Genomic DNA, 18,607 nt, shown 5'->3' with positions numbered 1-18,607 from the left:
TGTGCCACCACTGCCTACCTCATCTTCTGCTTTTTGTCTTCAGTTTTTGCAGACTTTCCTAACACGGTGTTCAGTAGAATTGAAGGAGTTAACATCTTTTCTTTCTTTTTTCTTTTTTGTTTTTTTGAGACAGGGTTTCTCTGTGTAGCTTTGCGCCTGTCCTGGATCTCCTCTGTAGACCAGGCTGGCCTCGAACTCACAGAGATCCCCCTGCCTCTGCCTCCCGAGTGCTGGGATTAAAGGTGTGCGCCACCACCACCTGGCTTAACATCTTTTCTTGTTCTTCAACTTGAGGGGAGGAAAATCTGTTTTCCCATCATTGAGTATAGTAGTAGCTGTGGGTTTTTCATTGATGCCCTTTCTCAGATTAAGAAGTTACTTCTGTTCCACACTTGACGAACATTTTAATCATCAGATTGTTGTATATTCTTTTAGAAATTATTTATTTAATGTGTATATGTGTGTTCTTGAGTGTATGAATATGCACTACACATTTTCATGAGCGCGCGCGCGCTGGGAATTGAACCAAGTGTTCTTAACTACTGAGCCACCTCTCCCTCCCAAATGGTTGTGTATTCTTGACATCAAATCAATATTGAGCAGTAGTTATATTATCCCACATAGAAAACAATAGCGATAGTTTTTGTTTTTGTTTTTTGAGTTAGGGTTTCTCTGTGTAGCTTTGGTGCCTGTCCTGGAACTCACTCTGGAGCCCAGACTGGCCTCGAACTCACGGAGATTCGCCTGACTCTGCCTCCCAAGTGCTGGGATTAAAGGTGTGCGCTGCCGGCACCCGGCTATGATAATCTTTCATTGTCTTCTCTTCTCATTTCTCTGTTCTGTTCTGAGCCCAACGTGATACAGTTTTTGACATTCGAAACACTATTTGAACACAGAATGACCACTCATTGCAATGTGGGTGGAAACCCTGAGCTACTCAAAGTCTTCCAATAAGCATATTTATTTATGCACTCATTACTTGTCTATTTATATCACTAGGATACAAGTACTTTGAGGGAATAACACTGTCTTACTCGTGCAGTATCCCCACGTTTAGAATTCTGCTTCCACATAATAAGCACTTAATAATATTGGACTCTTTAATGGTTGTTATGCCCGTCCCAGGATAGAAAGCCCCTTAGAGGCTTGGGACAGTCTTACTTGCTTTTGTGTGGTTTCATTTGTGCTCTGGCTTATGAACAGTATGTTTTGTTTGTTTTTTTTCTGCTTGAGATGTGTTTTGTGCATGTGTGTTAATTAGCTTTTAGAATCTGTGCAGAGAAAGAGTTAAAATAACAGGCCTAAGACTGCTGTTCTTAGAAAGCCCTGCATTCTAAGTTGGCCATTGGTTGGCATATGGGAAATTGTGTTTGGGAGTGCTCCCACTGAGGGGGACCCTGCAGATGTCCAAGCAGGGAAGGGAGCCTGTAGAGGGACTTCGGGAGTCTAAAGCCAGGTGGTTCATTGTCAGCATATTTAAAAACACAGTACAATTTGGAGAAAAGTTTCCAGGAAACAATCATTTTCATTCCAGGTTTCCTGGCAACAATCATTTCAGTTCCAGGTGCACAATAAAGCTTAAGGTGGGACTGCGTAGAAACACCTTTACAAAGTACATGTGACCATGAGCATGGATTCTATAGCTAAGAGGCCTAGAATCTAGGGTGGTCTCTGACTAATAGCATAGATGTTAGCAGGCTATAAAATACATGTGACGTCTCCAGTAAGGTTAAGTTCTCTTAACTCTGGGAGCTAAAGATAAGGGTCTAGGGAGGGAGAGTCTGGGATAATCATCTGGGGAATAATCATTCTGGGGAGTTTGCGTAAGGCCTGCCTCTATAGCAAAAGGTGGGTGAGGTCTGCCTCCACAGATAGCAAAAAGGTCTACAGATTGTTAACAAATCCACCCCCAGTTTCTGCATGGAATGCAGGTGTTTTATTTTACCTTCCCATTGAGGAGACACCCTGCGTGATTGACACTCCTGGTTCCCCTGGATGTCTGTGGGTGCGAGGATCTCCAGCTCCCAGTACCCCACCATTCCCTGACCAACAAGGAGAGTTTCCCATACTTACGTTGTGTGTGCAAACAGAATGGTTTATGTTAACCATCTCCTTTTCTTCTGTGAACCTGGGATTTTGGTGCCAGACTAAAAATGCTTACATGACCAAGCTATTCAATAAAACTTGGAACACTTGTCCTTAGACAGTATTTCATGTGTTTCAGAATTCAGCAGCGGGTTACTAAGTGTGTGTTGTGTGATGCTGTGGAGACTTAAGGACGTCTGGACCTTGTTTCCTCCAGACTTTGGCTCTGAGAACTTTTCCTCTTGTTAGTTTTGGTTTGCTATTTTGCTGTGACAAATTACAGCTTTGAATATGACTACGTGCTGAGTTTTGTGAATCTCAGGAGTCCTCAGCACAGCATTAAACTCAAGAAAATGCTAAAGAGGTGTCTTCTGATGACTTTAATCTCCCAAGGCTCTCTTGATTTGAAATTATGACAGTGCTCAGCAGGATAACATTTAAATATGTTGCAACCTGGGTATAAAATATATAAACTAAGGGCTGAGATGTAGCTTGGTAGAGCACTTGCCTAGTACCTGCAAGGTCCTAGGTCTGTTTTTTTAGTATTGCATAAAGAAAAGGAGGGCATAATTAATACATTTAAAAAGATTATTTACTTTACAAATGATTCATTGTAACGTTGGAAAACAAGGGTCTTCTTTGCTTGATTTATTGTAATTGAATTAAAAATTTAAGTTCATAGTAAATTTCTGGGGGAAATTTCTGTTAAGATAATATATCTGTGGGGCTGAAGAGATGGCTCAGGATTAAGAGCTCTTGATGCTCTTGCAGAAGCCCCAGGTTCAATTCCCAGCACCTACATGATGGTTCACAACCACCTGTAACTCCAGTTCCAGGGGACGTGATGCTCTCTTCTGGCCTCCAAGGGTACCAGGCATTGGGGAAAAACATGCACAGCCATAAAAAATACAAATAAACAAATTGTTAAAAGAAGATATTCATGGGGTTGAGGAGATGACTATGTTCATAAAATGAGCATGAGAGCCTGAGTTGAGATCCCTAGTACTCAAATTAACAACAACAACAACACATAGTATAGTAATATTCTACTGCTGAGGAGGCAAGGATGGGTGGCTTCCTGGATTCAGGCTAGCTAGCCTCGTCTGTGGTGAGCTCTCCGTTCTGGGACCCTTTTTCAAAAAAATGGAACAAGGTGGGCAGTGATTGAAGAACATATCCTACAACGTGCGTGTACACACACACACACACACACACACACACACCCCGACGATAGGGATATACTCTTCATCTGTTCTCTAACAGAACTACTCTAGTGCTGCTCTGAAATCTTAGCTCAGTGTGTCCTTAGGCGTTGGTGTTCTGGGAAAAGGATTTGTTGCTTCAGTTATTCAGTTATTTGTCCCATGCCTGCAAGGTTTCTGTGCTGTTTATTCTCGATAGTTCATTTTGACACTTAGATAAACAGAAGCCAAGCACATAAGCATACCCAGAATTCGTCCCTGAACTTTGTTCCCAGGGCAGAGATAAGCCGCTTAGACTTCTGCAGTGCAGATAAGTGCATCACAGCTACCAGGGGTAAGTGGTGTGGGACTTCTGGGTTGTTTAGACGCAAAATGGCAGGGAAACTGGAAAGAGGCTGCGGACTGGGGGTGTGGCTCACGCCAGTACTTCCTGCACTTAGGCTTAGAGCAGGATCTGTGATTTCAAGACCAGCCTGGGCTACACAGTGTGTTCCAGGCCAGTCTGGCTTCAATGAGATGCTGTCTTTCAGAGACATTTATATTCATTCGAAGTCAGTTTAACAGATGTTCAGAATAGTAGTCATTTTTTAATTTCCGCATTTGCCTTATTAAAACAGCTTCATTTTTATTTGCATTCTCTAAACCAAATATCTTGTTCATTTTATCCCCCAATTTTTATCTACCCGTGAGTAAACTATTATTTATCAATGCAATGTTTTTGCCTCCTAAATCTTTTCAGTATATAAATTGGCTATCTGGACTCTGAAAAAGTTTTGTAGAATTAATCTGAAAACTGTTTCTCTATAATTATGTGTACTTTCTAGAACTTTAGATTTATAAATGCCATACTTTGTAGACAGAAAAGATATAGGCTCTTCTCAAAATGTCAGATTAAATAAGATATCCTGTTGATAAGCCCAAGGTTGTTTTTATTTGTCTCTGTTGAAATCCTCCTTTTCCCTCCTTATTTTAAGTCTTCCTCATTGATTGAGCAAACTCTATTCTTTGACTTTCTAAGTTTATGGTTTTGTGAATCGATGCCTGTTCATTAAGCATTGGCCAGTAACCACCAGGCAGCTCATTTGTACGTCTTCTTTTGTCTGCTTTTAGTTATTTGTCAAATTTATCTGTATTTTAATATATAACTGTGGCAAACGTGTATTGTTATTTATGTCTGTTCAGTAAAAATGATAAAAGACTATATATCATGAAAGATGGAGCCACATTTAGAATCTTTCTTTGGTTTTTTTGAGACAGGGTTTCTCTGCGTAGCCCTGACTGTGCTGGATCTCCCTCTGTAGACCAGGCTGGTCTCAAACTCACAGAGATCCACCTGCCTCTGCCTCCTGAGTGCACCACCATGCCTGGCAACCATCACCAGGCTCTTAATTCACTTAATTTGATTATCTCCAGTTATATCTATTTTCCTACAAGGAACAACTTTATTCTTCATGGCTGAAAAAATTCTCTCTGTCTCTGTCACATACACAGAACCAACCTATATTGGTTCTAACTTAGCTCTTGTGTGCATGCTTCACAAGCATTGGTATGCAAATATCCCTGTGATGTGCGTGGTGGAGTCGTCGTGTAAAACTCAGTGGTGATGATGTGGGGCCGTCAGGTAGGTCCATTGTTAGAAGCATCCACACTGGTTTCCACGGTTACTAGACGACTTTGCACCTCTAGAAGCAGTATAAAGAAGGGTTCCCTTTGTCTAATTTCTCATCAGCTGTTGTTTTCTAAACTATACCCTTTCTGACTTTGGTGAGATGTAGTCTTAGTGTGGTTTTAATTTGCATTCTCTAATGCCTAGGAGGTTTAGCTTTTTTTTTTTTCATCTGTCTAGGAACTGTAGAATATTTATTATCTGCATTGGGGTATTTTGACCTTTTCCTTTCCTTTTCATGTCCCCGTCCCTTCTCTTGGCTCATTATCTAGCTAAGGCACCCAGCAGTCTATTGAGTAAGAATGGACAAAGCGAGCTAGGTGTGGCACACGCGCGCCTTTAATACCAGCACTGGGGACCAGTGGAGTTCCCAGATGGCCAGGGCTGCATAGTGAGATCCTGTCTCGGGGGAAGAAAAAGTGGAGAAAGTGGACGCTCTGGCCTGCAGGATGGCTCAGCAAGTGTAGGTACTTGCCTCCAAGACTTACTACCTGAGTTTGATCCTCACGACCCACATGATCTCACGATGTTTTCTCACCTCCAAACAACTTAAAAAGAAAAAAGTAAATGCCCTTGTCTTGTTCTTGATTTTCGTGGAAATGCTTTGAGTTTTTATTATTTAGTATAATTAATGTTGGCTATATGTTTGTCATATATATCTTTTATTAAGTATATATTTTTGTATTCCTAGTTTTTCTAGGGCTAATGTTGGATTTTTGTCAGTACTCTTTCTACGTCTGTTGAGATGAAACTGTGATTTCTCTCTTGAGGCCATTGATGGGATTGTTTTATATATATTGGCTTCCGTATGTTGAACCCTCCCTGTTTCTCCGCTGTGAAGCCAAACTTGGTCGTGGTGAATGTCTTTTTGTTGTGTTCTTCAGTTTGGTTTGCAGGCATTTTTTTTTTGGGGGGGGGGAATCTTGCATTTGTGTTTAGCAGAGGAATTGGTCAGTAATTTTTCCTTATTTATTATGTCTTTATAAGAAGAGTTTTGTAGTATTCCTTCCATTTCTATTCTGTGGAATAGTTTGAGAAGTTCTAGAAGCCATTGCTGTGGAGTTAGTACTTTTTGGAGGACTCATGTTACTTTTATTTTTCGTGTTTCTTGTGTTTTTGTGTTAGGACTTGAACATCTGGGGTTAAGTCATTGGTTAGAATTTTTTCATTGTTTTTATCATCCTTGTTCTTTCAGTGGACTGCTTGCAATGTTCAAGAAGCGATTAGATTGTTGAGGTTGAGGTCTCATTCTCCTCTGCTAGACTGGGGTTGAGCTTCCGTCTAGTTACCCCGCCCCCACCCCCGAACAGAATGCTGTCCATGTAAACAATCATTTCTCATTTATTCCAGTTTCAACTTTCATTGTATTCCTTTTCAGACTCCCAGATGCCTTAGAAATTTTGTTTGATCTGCGAATTTGTTTTACTTTTTCAGCTTTTACCAATCTCTGGTAACGTAGACTTATTTCCCTTCTTTAGTGTACTGGTCTTTCATGAGCTATGAAGGACTGATTTGTAGTCTGCATTCTCATTTTCTGAGCAGCTACTATAGGTTTAAACTGAACCCTTACTTCCTGATGTCCTTTCTTCTTAACTGTTAGGTTCATCTGAAGGGAAAGTTGTGCCACTGTGCCAGTAATGCTGGCTTCTGGCGCATTTTCTAGATTGGCAGCACTACATATATATTGTGCTCTTTAGATATTGGTAAATATCTTCCAGAAGATTGCAAAGTAGTTTAAAAATCAAGCTACATTTCTTTCCCACTGATTACTGCCTGTGGTTTGGTTTGTCTGAATAAAACATATTACCAAAGATCTGAGGACTGCAGCTCTATATCTACTTGTAACTGTTCTGTCACCTGGCCAGGACTTGGAAAGTGTTGTCATAGTAACAAATGTAGCAGGTCCGTTATGTGAATTGGCTGGACACACAGTTGCTAAGCCCTGTCATTCCTTTTCTAGACTTCTTTGTTATGTTCAGAAACATTATTTTAATAAATAATATGCATTGCTAAAGTGCTTCTGAATTATACTGTCCCAATTTTGTACACCTCAAATCAAAAACTGATTCAGAAGGTCATAAGAAATTATTGGTTATCCTTAGTGATTATCCTTGATACTCAAACATTAGGAAAGTCTGTTTTAAGAAATTAAAGATTGCAGGGCAGTGGTGGCGCACGCCTTTAATCCCAGATCTTTAATCTCGGGAGGCAGAGCAGGCGGATCTCTGTGAGTTCGAGGCCAGCCTGGGTTACAGAGTGAGTTCCAGGACAGGCTCCAAAGCTACACAGAGAAACCCTGTCTTGAAAAACCAAAACAAAAAAAAAAAAGAAATTAAAGATCAGATGTTGATTTTTGATAACCCTGTCTCGAAAAAAAAAAAAACAAAACAAAACAAAACAAAAAGATCAGATGTTGATTTTTGATAACCTTTTACTTTGGTATTTTCCACAATGCTGGCTTATGTTTGTTAATCAGTGAGTTTCATGGCAATGAACTATTGGTATCAGTTAAATCACTTGATATATATCTATGAAGAAAGATGGATTGGCATTAAATTGCATTAGATTGCCCCTTAAATGTGAGGGGCTGTTGAAATTTTTTCATCTGGCTATTTCAAGTAATGCAAAATCATGTTCTTTTGCTCAGAGGTGGTCTTAGTTTTAAAGGCAGATTTAGCGAGAGTGGTGGTGTATACATCTTTAATCCCAGCACTTGTGAGGCAGAGACAGGCGGATCTCTGAGTTTGAGGCCAGAGCTGCTCTACATATCAAGTTCTAGGCCAGTCAGAGCTACAAAATAAGACTGACCCTTAAAAAAATACATATATACATGCATATGTAATCAGACATGATCTGCATATCAGGAAATTCACTCATCTGAAGTAAAGAATTCCAAGATTTCTTTCTGTTAATTTGATAGTTAAGTAGCTGTTACCACAGTGTACTTTTAGAACACACATATATATCACTCTGAAAAGAAACTACATATACATTTTTCGTTATTTGTAGAGACTCACAGAGGTTTCCTAGTGAGACCTTACTCAGAGTGGAGAATCTGAGCTTGCTTTACCCACAGGGCTGCATAAGGGGTGATTTGACCATGGGCGTGGTTACCAGGTGTTTGGAAGGCTCTGCACTTGGCTGTGCGTTGTGCTTTGATCTAGCAAGGAGGAAGGCTTTTGCCTCTCCCCTTGGCCTTGTTATAAAACACCTTTTTGGGGGTGGAGAGATGACTCAGAGGTTAAGAACACTGACTGCTCTTCCAGCTTCCAGAGGTCCTGAGTTCAATTCCCAGCACCCACATGGTGGCTCATAGCCATCTGTAATGAGATCTGGTGCCTTCTTCTGTGTACATAGTAAATAAATAAATCTTAAAAAAAAAAAAACCAAAAAAAATCCAAAAACCTTTTGAAGAGTCAGAAAGGACCATTAAGTTTTAATCCAAGTCCTCCCGAAGCTATCCTGTGTTTCTGTCTTTCTCCTCTTCACTGTCTTCTATCCAAGTTTCTTATCTCTCTCTCCCCTCCTCATAGGAACCCTTTTAAAAGGTGGGAGCTGGCCTCCCACAGTTATTTTCACATTTCCGCCTATCATGTCTAGTAAAGTAACTTTATACAAATGACCGTAAAATGATAGAATTAAATACTGTAGAATTTGCCAGCATTCTTATGCTTTTAGGGTTTGTTTGTTTTTGTTTGTTTTTAAGGCAGGGTCTCTCTATGTAGCCCTGGCTGGCCTGGAACTAATAGACTATACTGGTTTTCATCTCACAGAGATCCACTTGCCTCTGCTTGCCAAGTGTTGGGATTAGAGGTGTGCACCACCACACCAGCCTATCTGTTTGTTTTAAAGGTTGATTTAGAACATGGTATTTCTTTCTCTTTTTTTGAAGTAAGGTCTCACTTTGTAGCTCTTGGCTAGCCTGGAAGTCACTATGTAGACCAAGCTGGTCTAGAACTCTCAAGAGATCTGCCTGCTTCTGCCTCCCCAGTGCTGGGAATAAATGTGTACAATACCGTGCCTCACTGAACATGGTATTTCTTTTTTTGAACAGCAAAAATACTCAATAGTGGAAATAGTATTAAGAGTTACATGAGTAAAAGAAGACTGTCTTCAGGAAACATTTTAAAATATTTCTTTTTGCTTGGATGTAAGGAAATTGTGCAAAAGGAAATTGCCCAAGGGTGTGTATAGAGAGATGATACAGTGTTTAAAAGCATGTATTCTGCTCTTACAGGCGACGCAAGTTCAATTCCTAGCAACTGTGTCAGACAGTTCATAATCACCTGTAACTCAGTTACAGAAGCATCCAACTCCTCTGGCCTCTCTGGGTATTTGTACACATACACACTCACACACACTTACAGTAATAAAAATAAATCTTGAAAAAGGAAATTATTGGGTAATTGTAAAATTAAAGATTTATTCAACAATTAAATTTGAAGAATTTAGTAGGAGAATTTATAATTTTATTCAAACTGTATTATATATTAATAAAGAAATCAAAGATTTTCATAATCAGTAGTATTATCAAAGTAACATCAATTTATGGTTGTGTTATTTCCTTTTTTTTTTTTAGCTTCCCAGAATCAAGAAAGGCTGTGTGCGTTTAAAGACCCGTATCAACAAGACCTTGGGATAGGTGAGAGCAGAATCTCTCACGAAAACGGGACAATACTGTGCTCCAAAGGGAGCACGTGCTATGGTCTGTGGGAGAAGTCAAAAGGGGACATCAACCTCGTGAAGCAAGGTGAGTAATACTTTGTCTTCACTCAACATTGCTTTGTGGTTTTCTTTTCTTTTGGGTACTGAGAGTCAAAAACACAGAATGTCATGCACGCAGGCAGCAAGCTCTCTGCCACAGGGCCGTATCCTCAGCATTGTTTTCAATCCGGAAAAGACGTGTAGGTGGATCAAAACCCTATCCAGAAAAGTGTTAACTAAGAATGTAAACACACACATATCTCTATCTGTTCACCCACAAGCTTCAAGTTTGTAAAAGAACTTTTACTTTTTGTTTGTTTGTTGACTGACTGACTGACTGACTGAGATAAGGTCTGACTGTATAGACCAGGTCGGCCTAGAACTCATAGAGATCTGCCTTCCTTTGCTTCCCAAGTGTGGAGACTAAAGGCATGCTCCACCACACCTGGCCTTTTAATAACATCTTATTTTAATAACATTTTTGTCTTTATAAGTTAATATATGTAAATGAAGTTTGGAAAAAACTACTAAAAATACCAAGATCTACAACTCAATTCTGTTAAAAAATATTATTTTTATATCGGTTTGTTCCCTTTAAATACATTTTCCATGTACTTTAATGTTTACATGTGTACATCTTCTTTGACAATTGTGATAGTGCTATATAATAATTCCATGCTCTTTCCCCCAATGCTATTGTAAATAATTTCTGAAAATGTACCTCAGCACCACATTACACTATGTACATGCATCACAGTTTACTTACACACTTTGGATACTATGCTGTTTTAAGTTTTCACTGAAATGCTTTATCCTGCAGTAAAAAACTTCAAACATATACATACATAAACATAAACATTAGATTCTTTGATATAGAATTAGTAGATCATAAAATGTATGATTATTTTAAAGGTTTTACATTAAAATTGCTGTGGGTTTTTCCACAATTACCAGCATACATACATTTATTGTAGAATTGTATGAGAGTAACTGTTACTAACACTTTGTTATGATTTCATATTGCTATTTTAAAAATTAGGACAATTTAAATCTAAACAGTTTGACTTTGCAGTTAATCATAACCATGCTGGTCACTTTTTCCTCATGAAATGTCTGTTGTATACTTTACCATTATTTTTCAGCTTGTTTAATGACATATATTATGGAGTTTTATATTACTGCAATTATTTCATAGTTTGTTGTTTTACTTATTGTATTCTTTCCTAACATTTTAATATTGATTTGTAGGATGTTGGTCTCACATTGGTGATCCCCAAGAGTGTCACTATGAAGAATGTGTAGTAACTACCACCCCACCCTCTATTCAGAATGGAACATACCGTTTTTGCTGCTGTAGTACAGATTTATGTAATGTCAACTTTACTGAGAATTTTCCACCTCCTGATACAACACCACTCAGTAAGTATTTACAGTAACTTTTTTATAATTCCTTGCTTTAGAAGTTTTGAAAATATAAAGCAGATAACCATTCAAGGTTAGTAAAAGTGAGGAGAGTTCCAATGTTGTAAACTTTTTTTCTAAAATCCCAGAAGAGATTTACCAGCACCAGAAAAGCATCAGTGTATCACCAACTAAGTCTGAATCAAGATACAGTTTTCCTTTCGTCAGGAAATGGTGGTATCCCAGAATTCCAGAGACTTAAGGATTGCAAGTTCAAAGCTAGCTTGAGCTGCCTGGCGATTTCTTGGCCAGTCTGGACTACATATCAGGATCACGTCTCAACAAACAAAACTCAAAACCCTCTTAAGGAAGGGAATTAGTGATGTCAAGAAAACTACAAGTCAGGCGTGGTGGTGCTTGCCCTTAATCCCAGCACTCTGGAGGCAGGAGCAGGTAGATCTCTGTCAGTTTGACGCCAACCTGCTTTACATAGCAAGTTCTGGGCCAGTTGGGGCTACACAATGAAACCCTGTCTGAAAAATAAAACAATAACAAATAAATAAATAAAAATAAAAAGGAAAGTATAGCTATAGTTCAGTGGCCTGTTCCTGTTGTCCCACTTATTCTGGAGGCCGAGGAAGGTGGGTCACGTGAGGTCACATGTTCAAGTCTAGTGTGGGAAATACAGAGAAATCCTAACTCAAGAAACCGACAACAGCCAGCATGGGGGCACATGCTTTTCATCCCAGCACTTGGAGGCAGAGGCTGGTCAGTCTGTGTGAGCTTGAGGCCAGCCTGGTCTACCTAGCAAGCTCTAGACCAGCCAGAGCTCCATGGTGATACCGTGTCTCAAATGAAAATCCAAAACCCACAATGAAACAGAAAACCAACCAACCAAAATGAAAGTTAGCAACAAAGTCCTTCATAGAGGATAGACATGTAACTGTAGAATAGAGGAAGAAGATAAAACTGTGTAATTGAAACCTGCCATACAACTTACTGATATAGACAGGAATTTTTAAATATGTGTACATGCATCACATGCATTACATGCATGTTTATATAGTCATATATAATATATATGAGCATATATTTTAATGTGTATAAAAATTTAAGCATACATACTATGGTGGTTTGAATGAGAATGGCCCTATAAGTTTCCATGTTTGAGTGCTTGGTCTCCTGTTGGTGGAACTGTTTGGGAAGGATTAGAAGGTGTGGCCTTGTTGGAGGAAATGTGTCACTGGGGGTGGATTTTGAGGTTTCAAAAGTCCACACCATTCCCAGTTAGCTCTTTGCCTTGTGCTTGTGATCAGATGTAAGCGCTCAGCTACTGCTATTAGCACCATTCCTTCGTGCCCCCATGCTCCTCACCATGGTGGTCCCCAACCCAGGATTGCTTTTGTAAGTTACCTTGGTCATTGTCTCTTCATGCAGTAGAAAAGTCATGAAGGCAGAAGTTGGTACCAGGGAGTGGCACACTGCTGTGACAGGCCTGCCGTGGTGTTTTTGGAGGAGTGTATGAGACTTTGTATTAAGAGCGTGGTTGAACGGCCATGCTAGTAGGAGCGTGGAAGACAGTACTGCTGAGAACTTTGTGGACTGTGGAGCCCAGCTTGAGAGGCTTCAGAGGGAACAAGATTAGCAACTAGCCTAGAGTCCATCCTTGTGATAAGAATGTGGCTGCTTTTTGCCCTTGTACTAAGAATCTGTCTGAGAATATGAGTGCAGGTACCACAGGAGGCCAGAAGAAGGAATTGGTAAAGTTCCAGCTGGTTGTAAGGTGCTCCATGTGGGTGCTGAGATCCAAGATTTGGATTCTTTGCAAGAGCGTTAGACGCTCTAACCCACCAAGCCGTCTTTCTAGCCCTGTAAAACATTTTTTTAAGTGCTAAAGGACTTTTCAACTAAGCAGTAGCTGAACTGCTGTAATGACAAGATTGTCCTGTAATTAATGGCAAAAATGTTCCATCCTCAGTACTCATATAAAAGCTGGGCATGTTGGCATGGGCTTGCAGTCTCAGCTCTGGGGAGATAGACAGGCAGAGAATGGGGCTCGCTGTCCAGCCAGCCTAGCTAAATAAGAAAGCCCCAGGTCCTAGTGAGAGACCTTGTCCAGAAAACAAACTGGACAGTGCCTGAGAAAGGATCACACCAAGCTATCCTCTGGCCTCCATACACATAAGTGCACACAGCTGTATGTACACAGGTGCCTACGTGTGTACACACACGCGCGTGAGCACACTCAACATACACACACACTCAACATACACACGTGTGCTGAAGGCCAACGTGGGTCAAGAGAATAAATGGTCACTTTAGCATTGTCTCAGTGTGAACTTCAGGGTAACAATGTTGTAGTTTAATAGTAGTCTAAATAGCTGGTAAGAGTAGAGGAGGAAAATATCTGTTTCATGTGAGAGATTGTATAACTGTTGAAACAAACAGCTGTAAATTCAGGTGAAGTGTTGCACCCCTTTAATCCCAGCACTTGGAGGAGTGGAGACGGAGGATTCAAAGCTCAAAGCACACCTCAGCTAATTTAGCAAATTCATGGCCACTCTGGGCATGATGAGATCCTGTTTCAAAAAAGCTGAGTAAATAAGTAAATATCAATAAATATTAGGAAAAATGCATAACGATGTTGAAAATACTTATTGTTCTAAATAAAAAATCTGGGGGCTAGAGAGATGGCATAGTGGTTAAGAACACTGGCTGCCCTTGCAGAGGACCTAAGCTTGATTCCCAGCACCCACGTGGTAGCTCACAACTGTCTGTCTCTCCAGTTTCAGGCTCTGTTCCCTTTTTCTGGCCTCCACAGACACCAGCTGTACAAGTGGTGCACAAACATATATTCAAACAAAGCACCTAGACTAGTAAAATAAGAAAGGGGAAAATGTGGGAGTATAATAATTGCATCTAACTGACCTAACCATACTAAGATTTGAGAGACTACAAAGAACCTATGTCGTTTCCCCACTCTGTCTCTCTTGGAGCACTGTGTTAACCCAGACTGGCCTCTAACTCCCTATGTAGTCCAGGCTAGCTAAACTCAAAATCTTCCTGTTTTCACCTCCCAAGCCTTGCAGTTACAGGTATGGACTACTGTACAGACTGTTTCTTTGTGATCAGTGGGTAAGAACACTGACAGCTCTTCTGAGGTCCCAGTTTTGAGTTCTAGCATCCACATGGTGGCTCAAACCATCTGTAATTCTAGTCCCAAAGGACTGACACTGTCTTCTGACCTCTGAGGGCATAGTCGTGTATATTGTACACAGACATATGCATGTAAAATACCCATACACATAAAATAAAAAATTGAAAAATTAAAAAATTGCCAGGTGGTGGTGACGCACGCCTTTAATCCCAGCCCTCAGGAGGCAGAGCCAGGCAGATTTCTGTGAGTTCGAGGCTAGCCTGGGCTATGGAGTGAGTTCCAGGAAAGGCGCAAAGCTACACAGAGAAACTGTCTTGAAAAACCAAAAAAAAGAAAGAAAAATTTAAAAATTGCCTTTTTGTCCCTACTAACCATTATAGTGTTGGGCACATAGTGAAAATGTAGTAAATGCTGAATAAATAAACAAACAAACAAATAAATAAATAAATAAAGGGGTAAATATGAAATATTGTCAAAAGGTTGAAAGGAATTTTGTTTTTAATCTGAAAACATATTTGAAGAAATTAAGTTGATGCCCCTCTTTTGTACACGTGGTACACAGACATTTATAAACTTCCATACACATAAAATAATAAAATTAAAAATTTACCCCTATATAATGGAGAGAGTTATGGCTATTGAAAGCTGTTTGCTGTTCTCTGCTAAGAAGACAAAGACTGTCTCGTTATAAGAACAGTGCAGACCCAAACAAAAATTATTGGCTCCTTATTTATATTCATTGTTAGGTACAACACACTATTTTAGTTCCTTGTCTCTCCACCTCATAAATCAAGCATCATGCCAAGCAGTGGTGGCACACACCTTTAATCCCAGCACTCGGGAGGCAGAGACAGGTAGATATCTGAAATCGAGGCCAGCCTGGTCTACAAAGTGTTCTAGGACAGCCAGGGCTACACAGTGAAACCCTGTCTCAGGAAAAAAAAGTATCAGAATATTTTAGGCACTTAATTTTAATTCTTAAAGTAATAGTAGGACCCAGAAAACTTTACCTCACTAGATACCATTATATGATCACATTTTCAAACAAACATCCTTGAAAAATATACTTGTAGTCTCTTTTAGAATTTAAAAAGAAAACACTTCATGACTACATAATAATGCTACATTCTAGGTAATAGCAGGGAGTACTTAATATTCTTTGTTTATTCTGATCATTTCCTTGAAGATATTTTTACCTGAACAGTTTATTTCTTTAAAAAAAAAAACCACTTAAAATTTTTTATGTGTATACTCTTATGTATGTGCACCATGCTTGGTGTCTGCAGAAGCCAGAAGAGGGTGTTATATCCCTCGAACTGGAGCTACAGGATGGTTGTGATCTACCATGTGGGTCCTCTGGAAGAGCCATGAGTGCTCTTAATTGCTGAGCCATTTCTCTATCCCCCCCAAACTATACTTTCCTTTTTGGTTTTTGAGACAGGGTTTCTCTGTATAGTTTTGGTGCTTGTCCTGCATCTTGCTCTGTAGACCAGGCTGGCCTCGAACTCACAGAGATCTGCCTGACTCTGCTTCCCAAGTGCTGGGATTAAAGGCGTGCGCCTGCGCCGCCGCCGCCGCCGCCGCCGCCGCCACCGCCACCACCCGGCTATACTTTACTTTCATTTATGTGTATATGTGTTCCTGTGTGAGTGTCTGCCACATGTGTGCAGTTGCCCACAGAAGCAAGAAGAGGGTTTCAGATCCTTGGAATTGGAGTTAAGGGGGTTATGAGCCACCTGATGTGGGTCCTGGGTACTGCATTCAGGTCTTTTGGAAGAGCAGCAAGTGCTCTTAACTGATCCAGCAGCAATAAGAATATATGGTTCTCTGGGGATAAGAAAATAGCTCTCTGATGACCCTGTGAAGGAGAAGTAGATGAGATCTACATGAGTGGACTGGGTATGGGGGGGTGGCAGAGGGCGAGGAATGGGGGATGAGAACATAGGGAAAAGGGAGGATCAAGCTGGAACAGGGACAGAGTGGGAGGGCAGAGAGGAAGATACCATGATAGATGAGGACATCATGGGAATAGGAAGAGGCAGGGTGCTGGGGAGGCTCTCAGGAATCCACAAGGTTGACCCCACCTTGGTCTGCTGGCAGTGGTCCAGAGGGTGCCTGGACCGGTCTACTCTTGTGACCACCCTAGCAAATAACCTAACTGTCATCATAGAGCCTTTGTCCAGTGACTGAAGGAGGCAGATACAGAGATCCATGGCCAGGCACTAGGCTGAGTTCCAGGAATCCAATTGATGAGAGAGAGGAGAGATACTGAAGGCGAGGGACGTTGAGATCATGATGGGAGGATGTGCAGAGATGACCGGCCACACTAGTGGAAGCCCATGAACTGTGGACTGGTGGGACTGGACTAGGCCCTCTGGATACAGAAGACAGTTGTTTGGCTCGAACTGTTTGGGGGGCACCCAGGCAAGGGGATAGGGATCTGTCCCTGTTCTATGGGCAGGCTTCTGGAACCCGGTGCCTGTGGTGTGACACCTTGCACAGCCTTGGTGCAGTGGGAAGGGGCTTGGACCTGCCTAGGCTCAGTGTGCTGGGCTCTGATGGCTCCCATGGGAGACCTCGATTTGGGGGATGTGGGGATGTGGGGTGGCTTGGGAAAGAGGGGTGGGAGGAGGGAGGAAGGGGGATCTGTGGATAGTATGTGGAGTGAGTAGAAATTTCTTAATAAAGAAAAATGAAAGAAAAAAATTCTTCTAAAGGATTAAAAAAAAAAAAAAAAGAAAAAATAGCTCTCTAAATCATCACACTGACCAGGCCTACCAATGCCATCTTTAAGACCATCAACAAGAGCTAGGCGGTGGTGGCGCACACCTTTAATCCCAGCACTCGAGAGGCAGAGGCAGGTGGTTCTCTGAGTTTGAGGCCAGCCTGGTCTACAAAGTGAGTTCCAGGACAGGCTCCAAAGCTACAGAGAAACCCTGTCTCAAACAAAACAAAACAAAACAAAAAAAAAGACCTTGGACAAGCTGGAGGTCAACAGCTGTATGATCAACAACAGTATGGCGGCCAGCAGCCCCCCAGTCACCCAGTGTGGCTCCCTGATCGTCAAGGGCTGCAGCAAGATCAAGGAGATTCACGAGAGCAGGGGGACCCAGGTCCAGGTGGCGGGGATATGCTGCCCTTTTCAACGGAGTGGGCCATCACGATCGCCCGCATGCCGCCGTCGGTCACCAAGTGTGTCAAGCAGATCTGCCTGGTGGCGTGACAACAGTCTCACTTTGTCATGATGCACGGCGGCATTCGCCGGAATTGACTCCAGCTCTCCAGAGGTAAAAGGCTGTTGGGCAAGTTTGGATGCATCTACTCAAACCACCCATGAACTCACCATTCTAAATGACTTAATCGGCTGCATAATTGGGCACCAAGGCGCCAACATCAATGAGATCCGCCAGATGTCCAGGGCCCAGATCAAAATTGCCAACCCAGTGGAAGGCTCTTCTAGAAGGAGGTCACTATCACTGACTCGGCTGCCAGTTTTAGCCTGGCCCAGTATCTAATCAGTGCCAGGCTTTCCTCTGAGAAGCACATGGGGTGCAGCTAGAACAGTGTAGGTTCACTGGTAACCTCCTTCTGCTGTTTTCCCATGATCCAACTGTGTAATTTCTGGTCAGTGATTCCAGGTTTTAAATAATTTGTAAGTGTTCAGTTTCTACACTTTATCATCCACTAAGAATTTAAAAAGAAAATCACAATCTCTGTTCAGCTATTAATGCTGGGATCCATATTTAGTTTTATAAGCTTTTCCCTGTTTTTAGTTTTGTTTGGGTTTTTTGGCTTATGGATTTATTTCTGTTTGTCAGTAAGAAATGTAAGAGTGGAATGTTAATAAATTTCAGTTTAGTTCTATAATGTCAAGAATTTAAGAATTAGGGAGAAATGGCTCAGAGATTAAGAGCACTGCTTGCTCTTCCAAAGGTCCTGAGTTCAATTCCCAGCATCCACATGGTGGCTCACAACCATCTGTAATGAGATCTGGTGCCCTCTTCTGGCATGCAGGGATACATGCAGACAGAACACTTATATATAATAAATAAATAAATCTTTAAAAAAAAAAAAGAATTTAAGAATTTAAAAAAGAAAATAGCTCTCTTCAGAAGAAAACAGTTCCTGACTTCATTAGACACCCTGGAATGTCTATTTAATTAACGAAAGCATGTAGCACCAATGGATTTTTAAGATGTGATGGGATTTTTCTAGGGAAATGTGACAGACCAATGGTATGTTCATGAATGAGTATTTAATTGGGCTGAGCCATAGAGCCACACAGTCATTCAGAGATTACTTTGATGTAAAGTTAGGATTATGGAGGAAGGTTATTTTGTTTACCTTTAGTTTGTACTTTAAACATGTAGATTTTGTGAATTCTTTTTTTTT

At 40.9% G+C, this 18,607-nt stretch overlaps 1 protein-coding gene and 1 pseudogene across 1 annotated transcript in view; both read left to right on the top strand.

The window, feature by feature from the left end:
- The window catches only part of Bmpr2 (bone morphogenetic protein receptor type 2), a 117,683-nt gene that overhangs the window by 38,925 nt on the left and 60,151 nt on the right, over nucleotides 1-18,607 (top strand). Inside the window, exons 2-3 of the mRNA XM_028860384.2 lie at nucleotides 9,533-9,703; nucleotides 10,906-11,076. Of these exons, the coding sequence (XP_028716217.1) occupies nucleotides 9,533-9,703; nucleotides 10,906-11,076 (342 nt within the window). The remainder of the gene's footprint in view (nucleotides 1-9,532; nucleotides 9,704-10,905; nucleotides 11,077-18,607) is intronic.
- LOC114685747 lies at nucleotides 12,780-18,177 on the top strand (annotated as a pseudogene).

This window comes from Peromyscus leucopus, chromosome 13 (assembly GCF_004664715.2).
Source record: "Peromyscus leucopus breed LL Stock chromosome 13, UCI_PerLeu_2.1, whole genome shotgun sequence".
In the NCBI taxonomy this organism is placed as follows: domain Eukaryota; kingdom Metazoa; phylum Chordata; class Mammalia; order Rodentia; family Cricetidae; genus Peromyscus; species Peromyscus leucopus.
Note: the sequence above shows the minus strand (reverse complement) of the source record. Positions and strands in the feature narration are given on the sequence as shown.